General features: G+C 48.3%; 1 protein-coding gene across 1 annotated transcript in view; it reads right to left on the reverse strand.

Moving 5' to 3' along the window:
* ZFHX3 (zinc finger homeobox 3) overlaps positions 1–25,192 on the reverse strand; it is a 155,577-nt gene that overhangs the window by 89,109 nt on the left and 41,276 nt on the right. Inside the window, 1 exon segment of the mRNA XM_054579239.1 lies at positions 3,674–3,905. Coding sequence (XP_054435214.1) covers positions 3,674–3,905 — 232 coding nt within the window.

Genomic DNA, 25,192 nt, shown 5'->3' on the forward strand with positions numbered 1-25,192 from the left:
TCTGTGTAAAATTTTCTGATATGTGAATAACAGAGGAAGAAAGGAAAAAACGGGGGGGAAACCACTAACATTTAATGAGATGACATCAGAACACCAGAACAAAAACTTCTGGACAGCACAACCTTGTTTATGGGGGGGCGGGGCTAAAGTAGGTTCACAGTTGTTTGTATGGAAAATAATACAATAATTAATAAAGAATAATACAAGAATAAACCCTGTGCTTCCTGTACTCACAACCGTAAACCTACTTTTGTCACACCCTGGAGGCAGCTTAGAGCCCACACAGGCAGGGCTCCCGGAGGCAGACCAAGGCCCGGAGCCTGCCTTACGCTGCAGGACAGGCTTGCCTCGCTGAAGGCGAGGTTCTGCTCCTATGTTCCAGGGGAGAAAACGGGGGATATTTTATAAAGTCTGTGTTGACAAAACTTGGAAGTTGATGACCTTCAATGTCCACCAAGTGCACAATATCCCTTTTCTTGAAGACATTCTTTCAAGGTTTTACAAGCCAATCGCTTGGGGGGTTGGGGAGAGCACTCACAGAGGATATATTTCAAGATGGGTTTTCTTAAAAGGGGTTTCCAAAAGAGCACCAAGTTACTGTTAATGTCAACATAAATATTACCTAATAATTTGTCCCTTTTGTCATTAGGAAAGAGTATAAATTTAGCCAGCGTGTATGAGAGGAAGGTGGGCAGAGAGCAAAACGTGACTTCAGGCCAAAGACAATACAAAAGGATTTTGAAATACAGAGAGGAAGTCTATCATCTCTACTAAATTTGCTCATACACTTCAGGGGAGGGGGAAAACCCTAATACGCATTACATGAGAGAACCCCAGAAGGCAATGGTGTAAGAAAGCAATTCCAGAACGGACTGCATAAATAGAAGTATTACATTATGAAACAGGGAACTGTTTGTTCCAGTTCATGGACCCTGGGTGAAATGGCAGCTGTATACTATTTAGTTTGGGGCACCTCATTAATAAAACGGGAATTCTGAGCAGAGTGAAAGAAAGAATTGAGGGGGGGGAAGGGGCCAGCTTTTAACAGCAGATGAAAACAATGACGTATGCAGAGCTGGCAAAAAAACAAAACAAAACGAAAAAATCCCCAAAAAACAAAACCACCCTGAAATAAATAGGTCTGCGCTTACTGTAGAGGAAGGAGAATCCTATGAAATGACTTGACTATGGAATAACGGGGAGTGGCAGGAACAAATGCAGGCCAAACGCCCCAGTGGGGAACGGGGACCCCACAGCCACATGGCACGATGGTCTCGGTCCTCAGGCCCAGACACGCCCGTGGGTACCGGGCCCCGTCCCTTGCTCCCGAGAGCACCCCCACGCAGGGAGAGATGGGGTCAGATGTGAGGCAGACCCCATGGGTTAAGGCATCTAGATTTTAACCAAAAGAGGCATTTGAAAAACACAGGAGAGGACAATCTTGCAGTGACCTGGAGATGACAAAAATTATTCTGGTACCAAACAGCACTTTCCTGAAAAAGTGATTCATACTGACTCAGGATGACTGACCTTTCCAGTGATGTGAAACCTCAGTTGCACCAGCGGGAGGAAACATGCTCAGACGCAGGCACGGCCTGTCCTGCGGGAAATCAGTCTCACCCATGGGGAGAAGGGAGCAAAGTGAGAGCAGGGTGACGGGGACAGGGGCAGGTGTCAGAGAGGTCTGGAGGGGCTCGGGAGGGATGCCTCCAGGAGGAGCCGAGGCTCCAGCACAACTGACACAGTGGAGCCTTCAGAGATCAGGGACTGTCTACTCTGGAGGAGGGGCAGCCATGAATTAATCATAGGTACCTAGGAAAACAGGGAAAACAAAAAGTTGTACAAGAAGGTAAATGAAATTAGAAAACTCTACACGGCTCGGCTGTGATTAATATTTATAGAGTTGGCATAATGAAAACATTGAATATTAATAAAACCCCAAACTATTATTTAATCATACTGGAAGATGGAAGAAGGAGAGGATTGAGTGTACAGGGGGCTGGGGAGCGTGGGGGGGGGGGTGAAGAGCGTGGTGGGGACCACAGGGGTGTGTGGGTGCGGTGCACACATGTGTGAGTGCGTACGAAGTATAGAGTGTTGTCTGTGTGGGTTTGTGGATGGGGAGTGTGTGAGTGGGTATGAGCATGTGGATTTATGGAGCGGCACACTGGTAAAATCATCATCTTCCAGAGTAGAAAGCCAAGAGGTGTTTCAAACTTTAATTTTTTTCTAAGTAGCAATAGAAGCATATTAATATATATGGAAATAACTAATGACAGAATCAACGAAAATTTGAAAGCCGTTGCTCTGAGGAACGGGATGGGGGTGGGTCATGCCATTTTTCATAAGGTCTATGTAATTTTTGCCTTTAAAAGCTATAAAAATGTGAAACTTGGTAACATTAAGATTAAAGCCCCCCCCACAGGCAGGATGGCTCAGGGGCTGGGAGGGCGCTGCAGGCAACGGAGGGACGAGGACAGCCCCGAGGCTCCAGCCTGACCAGGCCACTCAGCGACGTGCTGTCTGGGGAAGGAAGCCTGGAGCAGGACGTCGTGAGCCCAGCGCGTCTGAGGTGGCGCCAATGAGGAACCCAGGAAGAGGCTTTCGGGACGCGTGGCAACACCAGGAGATGAGAGCTTCAAGAGGCTGGGAGCCAAGGGCCAGGGCCTCAGGCCCGGTGACCCCGGCACGTGGGGCGGCCTGAGGACGGCCAAGGGAAGCGAGAAGAAAAGAAAGGAACGCCTGAAAGATGTCAAAGACCACAGACAGCAAAGAATGAGGCCCAGCAGATCGCCACTGGGTTGGCTAAGTCCAAGGTCAAGGGTGACCTCTCAAGGGTGGTTTGATGACGGGAGGAAGCAGGCTAAGGCGGCATGAGGTGTAGCTGGAGGTGACTAATACAGACTGCCCTTTCAAGAATCTTGAAGATTCTACTGGAGACAGAGAACAGGACGCAGGACTAAGGAAGAGCTTTTGTTTCATTGTCTTTCAAGAGGTAGGCAACTGACCTGTGCTTCCGAGTTGAGAGAAAGGGACTAGAAGGCTGAAAAAAATAGGAGAGGGGAGATTCTACTGAGTGAGGTCGCAGCAAGGGTCATAACGAGGAGGAAGGGAGGTACGGAAAAAGGTGGCTGTGGCCGAGATGACAGGCAAGAGCTAGGCGAGTTCCCTCTGGAAGGTCTCGACTCTATGAAGTAACAGGCAGCACTGAGTCACAGAGCAACTGGAATCACTTTCAAATACAATCACAATGTCTGTAACAGCTACTTGTTTTGATCCTATCTGAAGTTATTTCTTACAGACCAGACTTGCGGCCACAAATGACCCATTCCTAATACTGAGCAAGACGTAATGTAGCATTTGCTTTATGTCAATCCAAACCAACATGCTGAATCTAGAGTATAGCCTAGAGGAATCTGGGAGTGGGAACAGAACATCTGTTGGCCGGCTCCCTGAGCAGCGAATCATGATACCTGAAGAAAAATGGTGCTAAGTTCATTTAAAAAAAAAAAAAAGCAACAATCCATGCATGTTCCTTCCGGAATACAATGGCTGCTTGTGAGGCCAGCAATGGACACCAGGGCCAGCTGCACCAAACCAAAGCCCTCAGGAGGCCTTGTAGAGTCAACATCCGGGCCCATACTGGGCCTCCCATGCCTGCAAGGCTGCTCACCTGGGTCAGTGGAGGGGCACCTGCGGATGGTGAAGATCTGCCCCAGGTCCTCGTCCTCCTCTGGAAGGCCCTTCTGCAGCCGCTGCAGCTTGCGCAGGCTCTCGCTGCGCTGGTGCTTCATGGAGCGCACGTGCTGGATGAGGTTCAGCTTGGCCTTGGTGGAGTAGTTGCACAGGACGCAGTGGTAGTAGCAACTCTCGCCCTCCACACCGCTCTCGTGCTGCTGCAGGTGCTGGGGGGGCAAAGAACAGGGACACGCCGTGGGTAAGCCACTCGGAGCCCGCCGCCATGAGCCCCCCTGTCCTGGCTCCAGCCCGATAAAATTTCTTAAAGGGTTTGTCCTGTGTCCCCCCCACTGTCTCCTTCTCCAGCAGCTCTCTGAGGACAAGCAGCAAGCTGACTCTCGGCACCTCAGCCCCCAATGGCCCCTCCCCGATGGCTTTTCACAGTGCTGAAAACGCCAGTGGATTGGCCCTGTCCCACACTACCGGTTTTCCTGGCACAGTAATTAAAGGTTCCTCTTTCACTCTCCAAAGCGTCTTGCCTTATTGAGATCAGGGGTCAGTCAGCAAACTGCAGCCTGCAGGCCAAATCCAGCCTGCTGACTATTTTTGTAAATAAAGTTTTAATGGAACACAGCCATGCACATGACATGAGTTGTCTGTGGCTGCTTTCGAAACACCACAGGTTGAATAGCTGCAACGCAGCCTGTATGTCCTGCAAAGCCTAAAATATAACTATCTGGCTCTTTGCAGAAACAGTTAGCCAAACCCTTCTTTAGGCGACAGTCTATACAGTCACCCGGCCTGTAGGGAAGCCCACTAGGTTCAGTAACACAGAGTTAAGGAAGACGACTCAAGTTTTTGTATTCAGAACAACAGTCTATTAGGAGAACTCAAAATTAGGTTTTCCCCTGGATTAAAAAAAAAAAATGATAGAAAAGTAAATTTCTCAGGACTAGTTCCCTGTCAGCATCTCGAGGTCATCTGGCTTAATGCACAGATGGTCAAAATTACAGCACTCGGTGCTGTGTTTGTGTGGACGCAGTGCCCCGATTCCAGCGCAGGGGGGCCCGAGAGCTGGCAGGAAGCAGGCACACACAGGACTGAAGCTACGAGTGCGAGAACAGTGGAGGCCATGGAACTCCCAGGCTTCTGTGCCTGAGAGAAGACAAGGATTTTCCAAGGACAAAACGGACCACCTCTTCGTGTCTCTCTGAGACTCTATGAAAAAAGCTACGGACCCTTTTCACCAACAGTTAGGGAGTGAACATGCTCATAGTGTGGAAGGCCGTCTCCCTCCCTTCAAATGGCCCGTATTAGGGGGGAGAGAGTTCTTCCAGTGGGCGCACATAAAACAGGGGAAACACTCCCAAAGAGAGACTGACCCAGGGTGACCCGGCTAGTCTGTGGAAAAGAGAGAACTACAACTGACTCTCCGCATCCCTTTGGAGGAGGAAATTCAGATACTGTAAGTGCTTCATGTGTTCAGGTTATTACCTGTCCTTCCCTCTCTCTCCTCGCCCACAGCCCCACCCCCAGTCCCTGGAGTCCAGTCCAAATGGCTGCACAGGCCACACAGCAAATGCTCCTAAAGTGCTGCGCCCTCCTTTTTGACCGTCCTATTCAATGCCCACACCCTGACAGCTGCCTCTGGTCCTGCTTGGATATATTTCTTGTCCAGAGTAGAATAAAAGACCCCGAGGCAGCAGAGCAGTCAGAATGTCCTGCACTGTGCCCAATACTGAAAAGGCTATGGTGGCCCTACCAGCACTTCCTCTCAAATGGCACGGCTCTCAGGCTCATTTGCTCACATGCGCACGCCCAACATTCACTGAAAAATGTGAAAATCCCAGAAGCATGTTTGCACCCTACTGGAAGGGGAAATAGGAATGCACCAAGGACGTGCTGTGGAAAAATCACTAAGGTGAGGAGGGAGGCCAAGGCCCTCAGCCATGTAAACTGGCCAAACCAGTCCACGGGTGGATGTGAAGGGCTCTGCAGGTACCGGCAGGGAAAACCCTCTTCCCCGCAGAACAGGCGCTTTAACGTGGGGAATGCAGGCCCTTGGAACTTCTAATACGTCCACAAGTTAATAGCAGTCCTAGAGCCATTTCACAACCAGGAGTCATTTAAAGAACTAGTGAGCCCAATGTTAACTGTTAAAGAAATTGTAACTTAAAATTTAAAAAGCTACTTTTCTTGAAATAAATTGGAGCTGTTTTCCTTTTCATGGTTTAGCAACCATTTGCCTCCTCTGAGACAAGGATCCTCACAGAGAATTTCAGGAGGACGCACCTCATCAAAGCAATGGGTTCTGGACGCTACATCCCTTCTCCCCAGGAAAAGGGCGGTCTGGGGGACTAGACATAAAGGGGAGAGAGGAGCATGCCCACCTTCATTCTCCATGGCCTACAGGTCTACAGGGCACCTCGAAGCCAAAGTGAAGCAGGATATTCAGCAAGGGTTTGGCTTGGGATTGAGGAGCAGGAAACTTGTGGCAGAGCCAAGACTGCTGGCCTAGGTCACTGAGAATTACGTGTATTAAAGCTTCAACAGAAACTGACTGAATAAAAGATACCTGGGGAAATAACCACGGAATCCAAAGCAGTAAGTTCTATCGAGGGACAGCAGTGGTATCGTAAACTATGAAATCAGAGCAAGAATCATTAAAGCCTTATCCCCAATTCCCATTACCTTCCCATGAAACAGGATTTCCTTGCAATAAGGCATGGGATCGTAAACGTAAAATTTTAATGTGGATGTGAGGGTTCTTTTTGAAATGGCTGCGGTTTCCAGTCTCAGAGCCAGAAGAGAGGATACCATGGCCAAAAAGAAATGGATGGGAGTTGAGATGTCAAATGTCTTTTGTCCTCAAATCCACGGGCTCCTGGGGGACAGCGCTGTATAAATCCTAACTGAAATAAACAGCATATTGGGGATTCTGCTTTAAAAATAACGGATATGATGAGGATGTTCCAAAACCATCCTACACTCACAGTCATCGTGGTACAGGGCACTCTCTTGTGCCACCAGGGATTCTTTATTCTGCCACTTGAGAGCCATATGGAAAGGGAAATGGGTGCATACCGCCAGGGGTGGAGGAAGGAGCAACAGGAAGCAAGCCATGGCCTCGCCCTCTGACCCTAGTTTAGGGCACAGTTAGGGTCCTCTCTTAAGAGATTTGCATGAAAGCTTCATTCAAAATTCCAAGCTTGCTTTTGCACTTCAAGCTCATTCTCCAAGACAGACAGACAGACACACACACACACACACACCCCCCCCGCCCCCCCGCGCGAACAAACTATTTCTCAGTTGCTAGGAACCACCTGCTTATAAAGGTGACATCCCAATCCAAACTTTTGCTCATAACCCGAGTCTCCTGATGTCTGTCTGCAGGTGACAGGTCCTGCTCTCACCACATTTTGTAAGTTCTCACTCGGTATTTCTCAGGCGGTCCAACCTGGTGCAAACAGACCCTAAGCTAACAGCAGGGTCCTGACCTTTGTCACCTTCTCCATGCCATCCGGTCATTTCCCAGGCCGGGAGGGGGTCAATGCCCTGACCCTGCTGGCCAGATGGATGCCCTCTGCCTCCCAAGTGGCACTGGCCCCATGCCCAGAAGCCCGCCCTTGGAAGCGGCCTAACAAGCAGCAGCAGGAGCAGGTGGGACTAGAGAGGCCGACGAGGACTCCACGGGACAAGCCAGTCAGCCAAGGACATGCTCTCCCGGCAGAAGAGAGATGTTTTCATTTGGAAAAGGAGGGAGAATAATTTGTTCCTGACCCAGCTAATTAGAATACCCTCAATTGGGATCACAATGTATTTAATTAAATTCACTGTAATATATGAAGAATCCACCAAGGCACAAATCCCAGAGGAGCCTCAATAAAGGAACTGCCTGCTTTCAGAGTTCTTGCTCTCCTTGCCAGACAGGAAATGTTTCCCCCTTGCACATCCTCCACTCCCCAGCCCCCTCGCCCTCCACCTCAGAGGGGTCTCATCCTCGGGGAGGGAGACCGAGGCTTTGCTTGGCTTTTTTCGTTTTTCTTTAGTCTGTGTTCAAGATTTCTATCTGCTCACCTCTGTCAAGTTGGGTGTGCAGTTTTAAAAGAAAACAAAGACAACTGCAACTGCGGTTAGTGTGCTCTAAGGCAGGTGCGCTACTTTGGACCCAAAGAAAGCTGGCTGCTTGAATCCAACAGGCAGGGCTTGGTTCTGGGTTGATTCTAAGTGTCTAAGTACAGGGATGTCCAACCTTTTGGCGTCTCTGGACCACACTGGAAGAAAAAGAGCTGTCTTGGGCCACACATTCAATACATTGTGACAGTAATCACAAAACAAAATCTCGTTTTAAGTAAATGTACAATTTTGTGTTGGGCTGCATTCACAGCCATCCTGAGCCGCATGTGGCCCGTGGGCTGGGGGTTGGACAGCCCTGGAACACAACACGTCAGACACTATGCAAACTCACACACATGCAGAATATGCCCCACCCTAGGGGCTTACCCTGCAGATGACGAAAGCAGTGGCCGTGGAGGCTTGGAGGGTGTACCAAGGCTCACTGCGCGGGGAGACATCCCTTTGGGTGGTAAACCGATGTGAGAAGGAACTGGCTGGACCAGTGAAAATCACTGGGTTACTAAAAAGCTGGCATCAAATTTAAAATGGAACTTGCCTTATGACCCAGCAATTCCACTTCTAGGAGTATATCCAGAGAAACCCAAAACACTAACTTCAAAGAATATATGCACCCCTATGTTCATTGCAGTGTTGTTTACAATAGCCAAGATTTGAAAACAGCCCAAGTGCCCACCAGTAGATGAGTGGATACAAAAGCTGTGGTACATTTACACAATGGAATACTACACGGCTGTAAGAAAGAAGGAACTCCTATATTCTGCGACAGCATGGATGGACCTGGAGAACATTATGCCAAGTGAAATAAGCCAGTCAGAGAAAGACAAGTACCATATGGTCCCATTCATATGTGGAATCTAATGAACAAAATAAAGTAACACACAAAACAGAAACAGACTCATAGATACAGAGAACAGACTGACAGCTGTCAGAGTGAAGAGGGATTGGGGGGCTGGGTGAAAAGTTGAAGGGATTAAGCCAAGGGAAAGAGCTAGACACAAACAACAGCACGGTGACTGCCCGTGGGAGAGGGGTGTGGGGGGAGGCAGAAGGTAAAAGGGGGGACAAATGGTGATGGAAGGAGGCTTGCCTTGGGGTGGGTGACCACACAATACAACATGCTGATGATGCATTATAGAACCGTACGCCTGAAACCTGTGTAATTTTACTAACCAATGTCACCCCAATAAAGTCAATTTTTTTTAAGTTGGTATCTACCTGCAAACTAATATGAGGAGGCATGGCCAACTAGTAAATCAAGAAAGGTAGATCAACCTGGCTAAAGGAGAGAGGCAACGGAGGTTCACCCAAACGCACACAGTCCTGCCAGCCTCTCCCCATAGGCTTCCGCCAGCCTCAGGGTTTCCTTGATTTTCCCTAATCTCACTGGCTGGTTTAAAAAGTGCCTGCCAAACGCTGGCTTATGTGAACTGCAATGTACAGTCCTTTCCACTGAAAGAAACTTCTACGCTTGGCATAGAAGTTTCTTGCCAAGCGTAGAAAGTCTTGGCATGACTTTCTGAAAGCCCAAAGAAGTCCAGTGACCAATAAGAAGGAACTAAGTACCGAGTCTGACTCATAAATGAGAACAGAAAATGAGCCCAATATTGTCCAACTTCTCCAAATCACCACCGTGCCGCAGAGCACAGACGGCCCTCACCTCCAGCAATGACTTCCACAGCGGAGCTGGTCAGCTCCTTGTGCTGGAAATGGCCAGAGGCCTTTTCCTGCACCGCTCTCTGATCTTGTTGGAGTTATTTTTGAAAATGCTGGTCCCGTCTCAGTTTAGCTCAGAGGTGGCACTCCCCTGCTCCCAAGAGGGAGACACCTGATGTCTCACATCTTCCTTTCTGGGTCTCCTTTTCGGGAGAAGAACTCAGAAAGAAAAGCCCTTGGTGCAACAAGAGGTGCCTCCAATAGTGAACCTGGCACGTAAAGCTGAGAACCAAAAGCAAATTAATAATTAAAAAAGAAAGGAAAGGAAAAAAGCCAGCCACATTACTTTGTGGGACTCTACACCCCATTAATATGTTACGCTTGTTCACCGTGGCCAATGCCTGAAAGTCAAACAGACGAAAAGAGGGCTCTTGTTAGAAAATAATTCATCGTGAAAATCAAAAAAATGTGTTCCTGTTACTTGTTTCCCAGGAAAACTAACCAACTTCTGTCAGAGAACATCGATTTCTATAAATCTGGAGGGGCCCCAACTCCCTCCTCCTCCCCAGCAATAGGAAACTTCTAACATCTGGTTCTTCATGCATGGAATGTAAAATATTGATCAGGGTTTGTCAAAGCCTCCTCTTTAAAGTAGAAATGGACGAAGTACATTCTGGCACACACATACACACACACAGGATTCGCAAATGAAACTTCTCGGAGAATAACACCTTTTAATGGGAACACCCACGCCTCTCGCCACACTTGTCTGTGCACACAGCACCACGCTATTCCAAGAGCACATGAAACAGCGAAGCTCTTTGATGGGATAAAGCCGCTCCCAGGCATCTCTCCGAGCAAACGGGCTACCACAGGGGACACCAGACATCTCTCTGAGAACAGAGAAGCTCTCCTGCCCCACAGACATCCAGAAAGGCTCCCTGGAGACACCTGTCAGGACTTGGACTGGCATCTAGGCAAGGGCGGGCGGAAGGGCCTCTCAATTCATAAAAAGGAAGTCCCTGGTGCAGGAGGCCACTGTTGAATGGATGCCTCCGGAGGGAAAATCTGCTAATCGCGGCACACCAGGGCCTCCGGCTTCTCCCTTCAGGGGGAGGGCTACAAAAAGTCTCACTGACAACACTTCCAGTGAGAAGGAGCAGGAAGATGAGGGTCAAGAACGAGTTTGCTAATTCCCCACATCATAAGATGAAATAAGGAAGAAGTGAGTGTTTAATTGACCATCGTTTCCATGTACAGCATTTACTGCTGAGGCAGCACCTTCTCACGCTTAATCTCATTACAGCCCCACAAGGTGAGTAGCTTTTGGCTCCTGTCCTTGGAGGAACCCAAGGCTCAGGAAGGTCATATGACTCCCCCAAGATCTCGTGGAGTATGGAAGACACAGGACTGGATCTTGGGGCTTGATGCCAAGTCCCCAGCAGCCCAGCCACGCTGCGCTGACCGCAGAGGTTCTGGCTCAGCAGACTCCCCGGATCCAGCTATTCACCTTGAGTGCCAAGAAAAGGAATTGTTTCAGGCGTAACACAACTGGGCATGAGGGTGGTAAATTTTTTAATCAGGACTTTGTGTTACAGAGTTTTTAATTTTTTAATCAGAGGGTGCGTTATGGTTCCAAATTTAATGTCACACTTCTTAGGAAGGCTTCCGGAAAGTCAACCTAAAAATATATATACGTATCTTCTGTTTAGTGCTGGCTTTTTCACCCACGCATGCCCTCATCCTCGGCGCATGCTAATTTAGTCCTGTTTCACCGTAGGAGCCCTGCAGATGCCAAAAGATGTAAGCCCCAACCACAATTTACAAGAGAAAGTGAAAGGAAATAAAAACGTTCCCTTAGATCAATCCATCTGCGTGGTTCTGACCTATTTTCTGGTTTCTAGGCCAGGCTTCTTGCGCCCTGGATCCAGCCAGGACTGCTGGCTCTCAGGATCCAGGCTCCAAGCTGAAGTCAAGACCTCCCAGCCCGCATCTTTTCCCTCATGTGAATGACATTTCCTGATTCAAAAGTCTCAGTATGAGTGTTCCCTTGAGAGAAGTGGAGTAAGTTCCGGGAGGAAAAGTAACAGCATAAATCTGTAACTATCTATACATTGTATCTGCCTTGGCTTTGAATCTTTTCCAGAAAACTCCAAATATGGACTCTTGTGGAATGCTGATGCCTTCACATAATAGATTTCATGCCCCTCTGTCAGGAAAACTCCAGAAGGGAGGGGAAGTTCAGGAATGGAGGGGCCCTCCTGAAGAAAGGGGCCTATCAGGGCATGAGGTCACAGCACAATGATGGTAAAATAAGCATCTACACATGGAGCTCAGAAGCCGAGGGAGGTTTTTGGGTGTATGAAACAACAAAGTGGGTAGCACAAGGCCTGCCTGCCTCCAGGAATGACCCAAAGCTCCTGGGACCTGAGAGCTCCCCCCTTCCTAGGATCATGTAGTGACAACAGTCACTGTCTTCACTCACAAGATGCGCCTCTGCCCCAGCTCTAAGTGCACTCCTTTCCAGCTGTCCCAGAGTTAAGCCTCATACAAAAGTAAAGGCCATGTACATGTGCTACTCTAGACTGTCCTCATTCAACTCCATGGCACCCTGCCGCCCCAGTGCTGGGTTAGGTGCACCCTGGCTTCAGACGGCCCAGGGAACACCTTCTCTCTGGCTCGCATTACCTTGCTTAAGCAAGTTATATGCACTGCTGGGCCTCGGTTTCCTCATCTGCAATATTGGACAATAATAGAGCCTCCTTATAAGCATCACTGGGAAGGTTCAACGAGATAACTCCTATAAAGTGTTTATTACAGTGCCAGATGCACTCTTAACCTTTATAATAAATAAGGCTATTATTACTATCATTATTTTTCAAATTAGTTAAGCTCTGGGATTAGGGATGAAAAGGTGTATCTACTAAACTTACCCATTTCCTTCCTATAACCATTCTCCACATCCCCTCCCCTCCAAGCCCCAAACAGGAGATCCTGGTTGACCATAAAGAAGCTATGATCTACAGAAATTAAGGCACAAAAAGGGTATTGAGCACTCACTGGGCCTACTTCTTTCTTAAGGATGCTTCAACTTTAGGTCACTTGCCCAAGGCCTGGATGCACACCACAAGCCTATGTCCTTCTCACAAAACCATATCTGTTTACTGGATCTTTGTCCATCAGGGCGCCAATATAATGAAAATCAAGGCCCCACGTTCTTTATCATGTCTGCCAACATCCTGGATGGGGACCAGGGAAAGAAGGAAAACTCAGATGAAATGGGTGGTAGACACCTCCCTGATTCTCCAAATCCACGGTGAAGGACTTGCTTATTTGTATCTCTAATCCCCATGACAGTCAACGCAGCAGGAAAAATTACTAGCCTGGTGGTCAAAACAGGTGTGTTACTTCATCTGTAACATGGAGATGTTTATTCTCGCCCTGTTTTCCTCGAGGACGATTTAAAAACCACATGAGAAAACACATGTGAAGACCCTTCGGAGATGTGGAGGAGTGCCCAAATATTTGGCACCATCATCATCTTTCTACCTTGAGCCCACATTTTCTCTCCTTGCTTCTGATTGGCAGGTGTGACACCACGGGCTTGGCTGGTGGCGCAGGCAGCATTCCAGCGCGGTGGTTCTCTAACGGGCATGGGCACGTACCAGAAACACCTGGGGGGCTTGTGAAGCCTCCTGTTGTCAGGCCCACTCCAAGGCGTTCTGTTTCACCTGCGTTGGGGGTGGGGCCTGACAAGGCGCAGTTTTAACTATCTCCCAGTGATACTAATGCTGCCGGTCTGGGGCCACTCCCAAGAACTGCTGCTTTGGCTTGGACAGCAACGGCTCGGAACAGAGATCCAACTCAGGACACATGGAGATGTCCCTCGATCACAGAAGATTTCCAGGGCCTAAAATCTCTGCGCCCACCATTTCCCAAAGAGTGTATCAGGTTCAATGACCAACTGTACTGGATAAATCATGCAACACCTGCACACAAGAATTCGCCTGTTTAATGAAAAAGTCACAGAAGCAGCTGCCTGCTACCAGCCTGCACCAGAGACTTCACAAAAGTCAGGGCTGGCTCTATTCATCTTCCTCTTCCCTTTCACACCTGCAGTCTAAAATGTCCTGGGGCTGTCACTGAAACCACGACTCCTGATGGCCAGGCACTGGGCGTCACTTTTTCCTCGTGAGCTCAGCGTCCTGCTGAGCGCACCTGTCCAGATGTCTTGCTGGAACGGGGCCCATGGAAGAACGTAAACCAAATACAAGAAAAGTAAAACGGTCTTTAAAATTCCTGCCATGCTCTTGCGCCTTCTGGGTGCTGCCGCTGCTGAGAGCATGAATTTGGTGTTCGAACCCGGAGGCTCTCCTTGAGCTCTCATGACTTGCTGACAAATACCCTCATCACGTTCCTCACGAGGAGACGCAGGCAGTCGGCGGGAGACGGACAGGGAGCAGTGCGCTCACACAGGCCTAACTTCTTCCTTAGAACAGGTGCTTAATTTTGATTTCATTTCTCTCTTCAAAGAGGAAATGGGAAAGTGACGAGGCAGGAGAGAGAAATTCCCTCGGAACAAACGTGTTTGACAGCACTCATTCTGGCTGCTGCGGCATTTTACCATTCCTCCTTAAGTTCCATGGATTTTGTTGACAGTCAAGGATACTTGTCTTTGCAGGACTGGGGCAAAGGACCAAGAGCGTGTAAGGAGGAAAATGCTCGTCTGAGCAAGTGGCGCTGAGCCTGAGGCGAGGCCAGGGGTTGGCCGGCTGAGAAGCGGACGGCCACGTGGCGACAGGGGCTGCCGTTCTGCCAACGATGACAGGGTTGGATTCTCTGCCCTGCTTTAGGGCTCCCCCCATAAATAACCCAGGCAAACACCCTGTGCACTGGGTTTTGCTTTCCTTCCCCCCCTTTTTAAGTCTCATTAAAAGCCGATATTGTTCGGCCTCAAGATGGAGAGCGCAGCATGGATTTTACTGAACGTTAAATCAACCAGCAAGCGTAGCCAGCAAACTCTGTGGCACTTTAACTTTAAATAATGCAATAATTATTGAATTTCCTTTTTATAACTGAAGTGCTGGAATGTAAACAATGGGGCTGTAATTGCAGGAAGGGGGGATCAATAGAGGCAATCGTTTTCAGCCATGTTAATTGTAAATACAATTGCTCCAAGATGTCAGCCTTGTTCTTCTTGCTCCTAGAATCATCCTAACGGATGACAGAGTCCAACTTTCCCATTACAGCTGTTCGTTCCTTTAAGAGGTTCTCAATCAGATCTGATCAATCTGTCAAGGTAATGCATGGAGTAAGTAAGACTCTTCCAAACACAGGCTCCCAATCAATAGCCCGGACCAGCTTAATGAGGTGGGGCTAAGGCCCAGAGGGAGGTAACCGCCCCCAGCTTGCGCCTGGGTTTGGCAGCCTGGCTTCCTCGCATGGCCCTGATAAACAGACCAGCCCTTAATGAGGACATTAGTTATGCACGCTTCAGCAAGCAGCAAGGCACCCGTCCCTTGGGACAGATGGACAGAAAATAAAATAGATTAACAGAAAACAATATGGTGCCAAATTAGGTCTAACTGAAGACTTTTCCCTCCTTCTCCTGCTTTCCTTAATTGTCCAGCAGAGTGGAAGACATCAATTAATCATTCCAATGGGCAGGAGCTCAAAGACCAGAGCATCATGGGCTGGAGGGTCTCTGGGTGTCTGCTGGCCTCCCGAGGGCTGTCACTTAATACGAGCGCCCTCATCTCCTTAACACCATTTCCACACCAGATCACAAGGGCAGGGGCGAGGGGGTCTCTCAAAGAAGGGTCCCAGTACCAGTCAGGAGGAGAGAATGAGGACAAGGCTGAGTCTTGACGTCCAACAGCCACACTGGGGCACTGGGACTAAAGGCGGACGAGTAGAAAACTGCCACTCCTCATGGCTGACGTCCGTTTCTGGGAATGGCTGCTCCCTCGCAGACAAAGGGGTGAAAAGTCAAGAGCCTAGAATCCCATTTCACACGGCCCAGCAGCTTTGCAAGTCGCACAGGCACTGCAGGAGTGTGGGTTCTCGCAAAACTAACCTGGCAGGCTCCTGCGGGGCCCGCTTCCCTCCCTCGGAGACTGTTGTGCGTCTTTGTCTTCACATCTGTTCTTGCTACGAAAGGTTGGCAAGAGCACCCACTGTGGAAGTCCCCAAGAAAGAGCTACACTAAAGGAAGGTTCCATAGATTAACAGTTCCTTTTCCCGGGGGATGCATGGCTTCGAGTGGGGGTCTCAACGTGTGGCCCTGCGGCCGACGGCCTCAGCACTCCCTAGGAACCGCTGCAGACCCTGTCCAGGGCTCCAGGAACTCTAGGGTGGAGACCCCGATCTGGGTTTTACAAAGCTCTCCAAGCAATTCTGATATATGCTCATTTGATGGCCACTGTATTAGAAGGTGAGTTGGCAAGCTGGTCCTTTCTGGATCAGAAATAGTTGAGAAATGTCTAGAAACCTCAGTATTTCACTGAGGTTTAGATCCAAATCCACCGCCCACCTGCTCCAGAACGTAAGGCCTCGGGAACAAGGAAGTCAAAGGAATGAGGCGTGTGCAAGAACTCCATGTAACCAGCCAGAAAAGCTCAGGGAATGGACCACACCACGGAGTTTTACAAGTTAACAGCCGCATATTGTGAGAAGAGCTGGTTCTTTCCACAGATATCGGGATAGGCAGGATAAAAGAAAATAAATATATGTCAGATTTCTCCTTGGTGCACAGGCCTTGAGCTCAGGCCACTCCTTCTCCACAATGCCCTTGGGCACCCCCCGCCCCCCGCCCTTCCTCCGGGCCCCAGCCCACCCCAAGCAGCTTCCACACTGGGCCTATTTTACTGTGTCACATGTCATACCACGCGTGTTTGCCACACGATGAACAGCATCTCACAGGCTGGGATACCAGGCTGTCTCTTTTCTACCTCGGTGCTCAGCACAGCTCCTGGTCTATAACAAGTACTCAAAAATTGTTGATCAGGCAGTGTGGCTCAGTTGGCGGGGCATCTTCCCACAAAGCAAAAGGTTGCTGGTTCGATCCCTAGTCAGGGCACAGGGCCTGGGTTGAGGGTTCAGTCCCCAGTCGGGGCACATGCGAGAAGTCAGCTGATCAATGTTACTCTCTCACATGGGTGTTTCCCTCCCTCTCTTCCCCTCTTGCTAATAATAAATAAAATCTTTCTAAAAATCGCTGGCTGAAAGTCTGAATTAACGATGAGAATCCTGTGAAGCTCCATTGTTGCCCTGGGTCTTTAACTTGCTATTCCACTTCTATCTAATCTAGTCCAAATTCCCTTCCTTCAGCTTAGGGTCCAAACTTCCACCCCATTCCACACTCCACATAAAATTAGACTCCTTGGCGGCCCCGCCTTATCCACCAGCCCTAACCTTTGTGACCTCAGTGTCTTCCCTGCCAGGAAACCCTCCTGAAAACCCTCTTCACCTGCTGAAGGGCTTCCTGCATGGCTCTCAGGGCAGGTTAGTGGCACCTCCACTGCATGCCTTTCCCCTTCACACCTGAGCCAGAACTCCGTCTCCTCGCCTGGGGTCCCCAGAGCACTGGTGATCCCCACCCATGCCCACCAAAACCCCTGTTTTGAGCATAAGCCTCATGTGACTTCCACATGGGGCTCAACATTCCTTGATGACTGAGATAGGAATTTGGAACTGAGAGAATAAACATGTTTGCTAATATTTATTGCTTGTTTATAAATAAAATTTTATGGCAGGATGTAATTACTACAAATGGCTATACTTAGGGACTTAATTTTTTTTAGCATATGGCTCCCAAAAGTGCTTCTCCTTCCTCCTCTGAATCCACCAAAATACTCTCCCAGCTAGAGGAGAACCTAGTGACCTAGCTGGTCACTGTCATTCTATCCTTCCACTTGGTCTGCATCCTGGATGTGTTCCCATAGGTATAATACAGCTATGCTGTTTTACGAGAGCTCTTTTACTATCAAACTGACCGACGTTAAGTGGCCAGACTTGGGCATACTGAGAAACATCTAGAACATACAGAAGACCACAGAAGACGAGGACAGAGAACAAATGCCAACAGATGCCTCTCAGGGGAAGTCACTGGAGCTGTCAGAACTCCAAGGATGAGGTTGCAGCGTCCACCATTCCTTTATAGATAGAAACAGTTCCGTGCGTATTTGAGTTCTAAATGTAAAACGTTAAGAGAGTCAATGGGGCAGTGAGACTGCTCGCACAGGTGACAGGTGGTAGCCGAACGGGCACTTACGGCACACAGGCTGGGCGGCTGGGCAGCCTCAGACTTGAACAATCAAGGTGTGGACTTTTTCACACACACACCCCCCCTTTATTTTCTTCCCAAACTTTCTGTCCTCCTGTAAGACTGATGTTGCTGGAGAACCGCTGTTGTCTAGAACTGGTTATATCGCTTCAGTTTTCAAATTCTGGGATCTGTGAGGAAGGGATGATTCCCCACGTGGGTTCAAGTGTTGAATTCTCTTTCCAGCTTATGCCCAAGCCCCAGGCCCCCGCCCTCTGTCTGGCTGGCTAGCCCCTCCCCAGGGACTGCCAACCAACTTGGTCTAAAGGTGCCACCTCTCCATGTGGCTCTCAAGCTCCCAGTGGAATGTGGCCCCATGGCCAGTCAGTGAGGCATTTTTTTCAAACTTTTTTTAAAAAAAGATTTTATTTGTATTTATTTTTAGAGAGAGAGGGAGGGACGGCAAAAGAGAGAGAAACATTGATGTGAGAGAGACATGTTGATCAGTAGCCTCTCATATATGCCCCGCATGGGGACCGAACCCACAACCCAGGCAGGTGCCCTGACTAGGAATCAAACTGGCGACCTTTCGCTGTACAGGACGATGCCCAACCAACTGAGCCACACCAATCAGGGCTCACCTATTTTTAAATGGTAAAATACAGGGAAGTTTTTCATCAGCCAGTCCGCATTGACAAATACATCCTCTCCTTCCATCCAGCAAGTTTCTCCTGTTCCGACAGGGCCCAAAGACCAGCGATGAGATGGGAAGGCCCTGCGGCAGACCTGTTGGGGGTTTACAGAACTTGCCGGAGAATGATGGAGCATTTTCTTCAGTGAAATCCAAGTTCCAGAAAACTGCATCCAAAAAAACGGGCAACTGGGAAAATTTCTTCGGGCAAAATGGTGGGGTTTAGAAGCGTCTGGGGAAAGACAGTTGTCAGCTAGAGAAAGGATGACTAAGATCCTGCTAGCTCAAGGGCTCTAGGAGGCTAGCAACAGGCATCATGCATGGCAGTAGTTAAAATGTTACTGGTGCACAGTGACATTTGGACACAAACCTGCCTGGGGCTAAAGTATCAGATGCAGACAATTGCTCACCCCCACACCAACTGGCAGGTGATGGTTTTTTAGAATCTTTTTTGGAATCTGAAGTCCAGGAGCTGCCTCTGTGTTAATACAGACTCTACATACATTTTTAATAGGTATTTTAAACGCTCCCATCTTAAAATACAAAATTTTCAGTGACGTTTCCAGATTATTCTATAATAACATAAAATCAAAGGAATGAACAGCCAGTCCCCTCTTGTGGAAATGCAGGTTATTTTTATAGTGGCCCTTCTTCCAGCTTTGGATTCATTCATCCCCGTCCGTCTGTCCAAGTTCCCATTTCTTGCTTCCTCACACAACAAATGAAGGGATGACTAATCTTCTAGCTGAACATTATTTCCCTAATTCTCTGCACAGGAGGAAGGTCATCCACTACAGCATTTTATCACCCACTACTTCCCTGCACCAGCCTTCTCTCCGGCCAGCCCTGGACACCTCAGTGGTCTCGACCGGGGTACGGGGGTGGGGCGCAGAGCAGGGAGTGGCTCATCCATGCCTTCCCATGTGGGCTTCCAGTCCAGGCCAGCCACATTCTATTCCCCGCTCTGATCACCCGCTCTCTACTCTAGAGCTGCCTGCAGTGATTGTTTCTCCTCTGAACTCAGAGTCTCAACCTCTCAGCACGTCTTTTTCCACTGATGCCCTGAACACTGGTTATCAGCTTTATGGATGTGGCATATTCCCCAATGAGACTAGGAGGTTCCTGAAGGCAGGAGCCCTGGGTTCCCCTCCTGGACACGGAGTCGTCAGGTCGGTCCACAGCGAGAGCACTGGCGTGGGAGCCAGGGGCCACACGGCGGCGGGGAAGGGCTGGCTCGACGCGAGGCTCCTGTGAAGTGGACTAACATGGGTGCACAACGAGGGGCCGTGAGGCTCCAGTGGGCAAATCAACGTGAACCTGCTTTGCAAATGGTCCGGCAAAACTTTCTACAAAATAAGGTGTCATGTGATGAGAATCGGTTGGAAGGGGCACTCAAAGACTCGGGAAGTCTTCACCACCGTCTGATTTCATTAGGGCCCTCAGTCTACACAAAGACGAATTAATTGCTTGATCGCCTGTTCACTTACCTCCCTAATGAAATCATCGACTTTGGCAGGGGAAGAACCCGTTAGAAGGACTGGCTTGCCTCTGGGTGTGAGTCCTGCTGGTACCAGCTGCACCCCCCAGCGCCAGCGTGACTCCAGAGATGACACAAACTGCCAGTGGGCTTTGTTACTGTGTGACCTTCAGCAAGTCACCCTGGTTTCCCACGTCAGTGGCAAAGCCTGGACGGTAATACTAAGAATCGACTTCATGGCATATTGTGAGGAATGACGAAGGGTGCACAGCTAATAATGACGGGAAGCACTTTGTTGAGAGCTATATTACTTAACATTTAGAATAATACCCACTGTTTCAGGTTGAAAAAGCATTCAGATTTTAGCTAAACTGAAGGCTGAACATATCCACTAATGAGCAGTGTCCTTCCCGTAGAAATGCTGAAAGCTACTCAGTCTACTGAATCAAATAACTAGCAGTACATTAGCGAGAGCTGAGGCAGGCTTAGTTACCATGAAACCAGGGTCACTGCCTTCAGCGTCTAATTTCTTAAGATCACAGAGACACAGCAGAGCCAAAAGAGCTGACAACAACTGCAGTGTTAAGGACAGTTTGGGTAAAACGATTTCTCACTCCATAGTTACCCTAGAATTCATAAAAATACAACCTCTTATTAGAAAACATGTTTCTACCATCTAGACCAACGACCTGCCAACTCTTCCTGTAAATATCCGATAGTAAGGATTTAGGGTTTTGAGGGCCAGTCTCTGCTGCAACTGCTTTATTCTGCCACGGCAGCACAAAAGCAGTGACGGACACTGGAAAGCACAGGCACAGCTGTGTTCTAATAAAACTTTATTTATAAAAACAAGTGACTAGATGGATTCTCCCCTTTGGCAGTGATGTGCTAAAACAGTTAAAAAAGAAAAACTTTGTGAAAAATAATTTGCCAAATCATTCAGAATATTGGTAAAGAGGGAAGAAAATATATACACACACTTTGTTAAGCAAATTAAGTTTCTTCCAACTTGTCAAAACTAAGAGCCAGGCTTGCAAACTTGATATACAAAGAAGCTGTTTCCAAGTGAAGGTCAACAGTAATTCAAGTACCATTTAACTTGGAATTATGAAATGACCCTAAAACAATTAGGCTTCATCCCTTATGTTCACGCTTTTGAACATGAGAACTTGCATTTTGTTTTTTCCAGTCCAAAGCGAATAACACCACATCAGTAAGAATTACGTTTAATACATTTATTCAGAAGTAAACAATACCTTTTGTTGAGTCAACTTTTAACTAACCCAATGATGGAATTACCAGCAACAAAAACGGAGGCTTCTCCCCTGAAATGTGAGGTCACTATCGTCCGTGTGCATCTTCCCGCCCACCAAGCTCTTACTTCCTAAGCAGCTCTCCAAAGGGGAATGCTGGCAATGAGCTCGACCTCTAACAAAGAGAGGTCAGGATGTCTGGATTTAGAAAAATGGAATATTTACACATTCTCTCAATAACGCCATAGGTGTGTATCTAGCCCTACAGACACCAGGGGACAGAGTGGACAGGTTCTGGTGGACGAGATTCTGGTGGACAGAGAGTTAAGCCGGAGATAGCAAATTGGCAGCAACTGAGCAGACTGCGGGTGTGAGCTGCCTAACTCTTGGAGTTTTAAAAAAATTCTTAATTAATAATTAACACTAAAATCTGAGAATTTCTCATGCAACCAAGAATTTCTAACTACTTTTCATTTTAAACGGGGATATCTGGCGGCCCTGGCTCCACATTCCTGCATGTCCACCTGCGTCTAGGTGGGACGGGGCAGGTGCTCTCCAGCCCAGCATCAGCACCACACATGATACCGTCCCCCAGCCCCTGTGGGCACCCAGGTCTGTCACTGCTGGGTTGTGCCATGTGTAAGAGACTGTGGCACGTGACTGAGGGCTCCGAAAGTCCGGGCCACGCTGTGCATGACCCAGCACAGAGCTCCCCCTGAAACACAGCGCCTCTACCTGAGCAGCGCACCACAAAACGGGAGCGAAGAAATGGGCCCTGCCAGGCTTCAGGCAGGCGATAAAGGAGTGCAGGATGAACATGGCTTCATAAGGGAAGCCAACTCAATTCTGCCACGGGAGTTAATATTTGTTAATTGGTAGAAAAAGGTAAAATTAATGAGGACATTAACATAGCTATTTAAAAACAGCTTCATGTTTCTCCCTTTGTAACACATGGAACTATCAGGAAGTAATTGAGGGAAAAGGACACTGTCAATTCTCAATTATCTGCATGAATGAAGCGCTCAGTGACACGGATAATCCAAGCCATTTACATTTGGATTTAGAAAGTAACATCTTTTTCCTTCGGAAACCTTACCTTCCTAATTACAGCGTGCTGAATGGGACCGTGCAGTCAGTTTACCTTCCCGGCCAGAGAGGAAAGTGGCCGGGGAGGTGTGGGAGCTACAGGAGGCTCCAGGCCTGCCACAGACGACCCACAGAAGCAGCGGGTGACCGGCAGCGGCGGTCCAATGTGATACCCATGTGCCCCGTGTGTCTATTTAAATTTAAACTCATTTAAATAAAACGAGAAATTCAGTTTCTCAGTCCCACTAGCCACATCTCAAGTGATCAGGAGCCATCGGTGGCCGGTAGCTACCGCTCTGGACAGCAGCGCAGACACAGAACGTTTTCTTCATCGTGGCACTAAATTCTAGATCAATGAAAACCTCCAGGTTCCTGGATTTAGTAGAAAGCTGGGGGGAGGGGGAGGGCGGGGGGGTGCACAAATGCAGGAGATGCTATGCTGCCACTTTTACAGAAACAAAAGAGAATTGTCACACCTGACTCTCTCAGCTCGTTTAATTCCAAGCCTGGTAATGGAGACTCTGTCTAGGGAATAACACACACAAAATAAGCATTCCATTCTAAGTAAAATGAGGCTTTTTAATTAACAAAGCAGAAAATGAGTGGATAAAAGGTGAGGCAAGAGAGCCTGATTTTAAGCAAACATTTGCCACGGGTACCTGCACCTAGTGGGGCCGCGCAGCACGGGCGCCGGCTGAGGGGAGCCCACGAGCCCGCGGGCCACCCGGGGAGGTGCCTGCTCAGGTGCCACCGGGAGCGGTGTCAGGCCCCGCGTCACTTCACATCCTCATTAATTATCTTGAAAGGAGAGGCTTAGTAAACAGCAAGTTAATTAAATTCTCAGATGATGCTAATTTGGGAGGCTTTAGAAAGACTGGCAAGGGCAGAGGCAATATAAATGGGAGCTGGATGGGTTAGAAGTATGAGTGGAAAATAAAATTAAGCACTGGCTAAACAAACACCACTTTAAACAAGTCTCACGGAAGAGCCGAAATGTGACCGAAAAGGAATGTATCTGGAAACAGTTGTGTTAAAGTGAAAAGGTTTGCAACATCTAAGGCATATAATCAGAGCCGGAGGTTTTTTTTTTGGTTTTTTTGTTTTTGTTTTTGTTTTTAAAAGCCTTTTAAAGGTTGTTAATAAAAAATGTTTACAAGCATTCAGAAAAAGGGCTGGAGGAACACCAAATATTAGCAGTCACTTGAGAGGGTTAATCATGGAGAAGAGGAGGCCCAGGGAGGGGCCCCTGCTTTTTACTTCCCATTCTTCTAAAGTGATGAAGCAGCAGGCTTTCTGAACAAGTATGTACCGCGAGGGGCGGGGGGTGTTTGTTTGGTGTGAAATAATTTTATATGTACAGAAGAACAGCAAAGACTGTACTAAGCCTTCATATGCCCGTCACTCAGCTTCCCCTAATATTGACATCTTATGTCTTAACATCCGGCACATTTGTCAAAACCAAGAAAGTAACATTGGTACAACGCTGTTCCTAATGAACAGACTTCATTCCGATTTCATCCGTTTTTCCACTCACGTCCTTTTTCTCTTCCAGGGTCCACACAGGATCCCATGTTGCCCTGGGCTGTTACCTCTCCTAATCTGTGACAGTTTCTTCGAATTTTCTCGTGGTTCGCAAACTTGACACTTAGGGAGACTGCGGGTCAGGTACTCGTAGGGCATCCCTCACCTTGAGTTTATCGGATGTTTTCTCACAACTAGACTGAGGTTATGGACTTTTGAAAGTACCCCGCCCATCGCGTCATAGGAAGGGCGACTCGACTTGACAAAGGTGGTGCCTGCCAGGCCCCCACTGGAGTGTTTATTTTTTGTCCCTTTTCCCTAATTTATTCATTAGAGGTGAGTCATTGTGTTCAGCCCACAGTGGGGGGGGGGGGGGGGGGGAATAAAGCTCCACCTTCTGGTTAGTCCGTTGTTAAATAAAATTAAAACACCTTGTAAAAGGGATAAACTTTTCTTCTGCTAATGGATGTATCTAATGAAAATATCTATCTGGGAAGTCGGGGAGTTGCTCTCCTTGTTCTGAACTCTTGGATTCTCAACAGCATAGATGAATAAAAGCTCACAACTGTAGAGCCCTTGCTGTATGTCAGGCAGAGGCCTGCACACTTACATAGATTAACTCACTTAATCCTCACAACAGCCTGATGAAGGCGATGTCGCAACATTACAGTGATCAACTTCAAAATTACAGATGGGGGAAACGTGGCACAAAGAGGCTAAGCCACCTGCTCAAGGCAACAGAGTTATTAGTAAGAGGCAGGGGCAGGATTCGAACTGAGGCCACCTGGCACTACAGACTATGCTGCCTGGAGAGCTCTCTGTTATCCTGAGCCTGGATATACAACTCCAAAACTTCAAGACAGTCCAGTGGAGCAGCAAAATATAATTCAGAAAGTAGAGTGACTTGGGGCAGGATGTCAAGAGGTGCACGGGACAGAGGTTTCTCTGGATAGCACACCCACTGTGGCATTTGTTTGTGGTCAACGCTGCAGGTCTAAGGACTCCCAACCCCACAGAAGACGGGCCTTGTTCATTGTACAGCGTGGCAAGGACTATAGATACCTGAGCTGGTCAAAGGCAATCTCGACCAACAGGCAGGGAAGATGCTCAAAATCCATGGGATATGATGCCTACTGATAATGCAGCCCCTGTCAGTCCCAGAGACCAGCCTGGAATTGTCTCCCCCAATAACATTTACTTTTCCTACTATTCGAAGAGTTTCCAGTGGCAGAGACAGCAAGAAAGCGCAGAGGTCAGGGCAGGAGCAAGTCTCTGGCTGTGGGGAGAGAGGGTGCCAAGGCAGAAACAGCCCAACAGCCCAGACAGAAGGGGGAAGGTTGGCCATGACTCCTAGACCTACCACATGCAAATATCCAAATATGCAACTGTTGAATAACTCTAATCGCCATTACATAGTTGATATTTTGACATCA

The sequence above is a fragment of the Pteronotus mesoamericanus genome, unplaced genomic scaffold, assembly GCF_021234165.1.
Source record: "Pteronotus mesoamericanus isolate MK-2021 breed Mesoamerican mustached bat unplaced genomic scaffold, CSHL_Meso_final contig_52, whole genome shotgun sequence".
NCBI classification, from domain to species: Eukaryota; Metazoa; Chordata; class Mammalia; order Chiroptera; family Mormoopidae; genus Pteronotus; species Pteronotus mesoamericanus.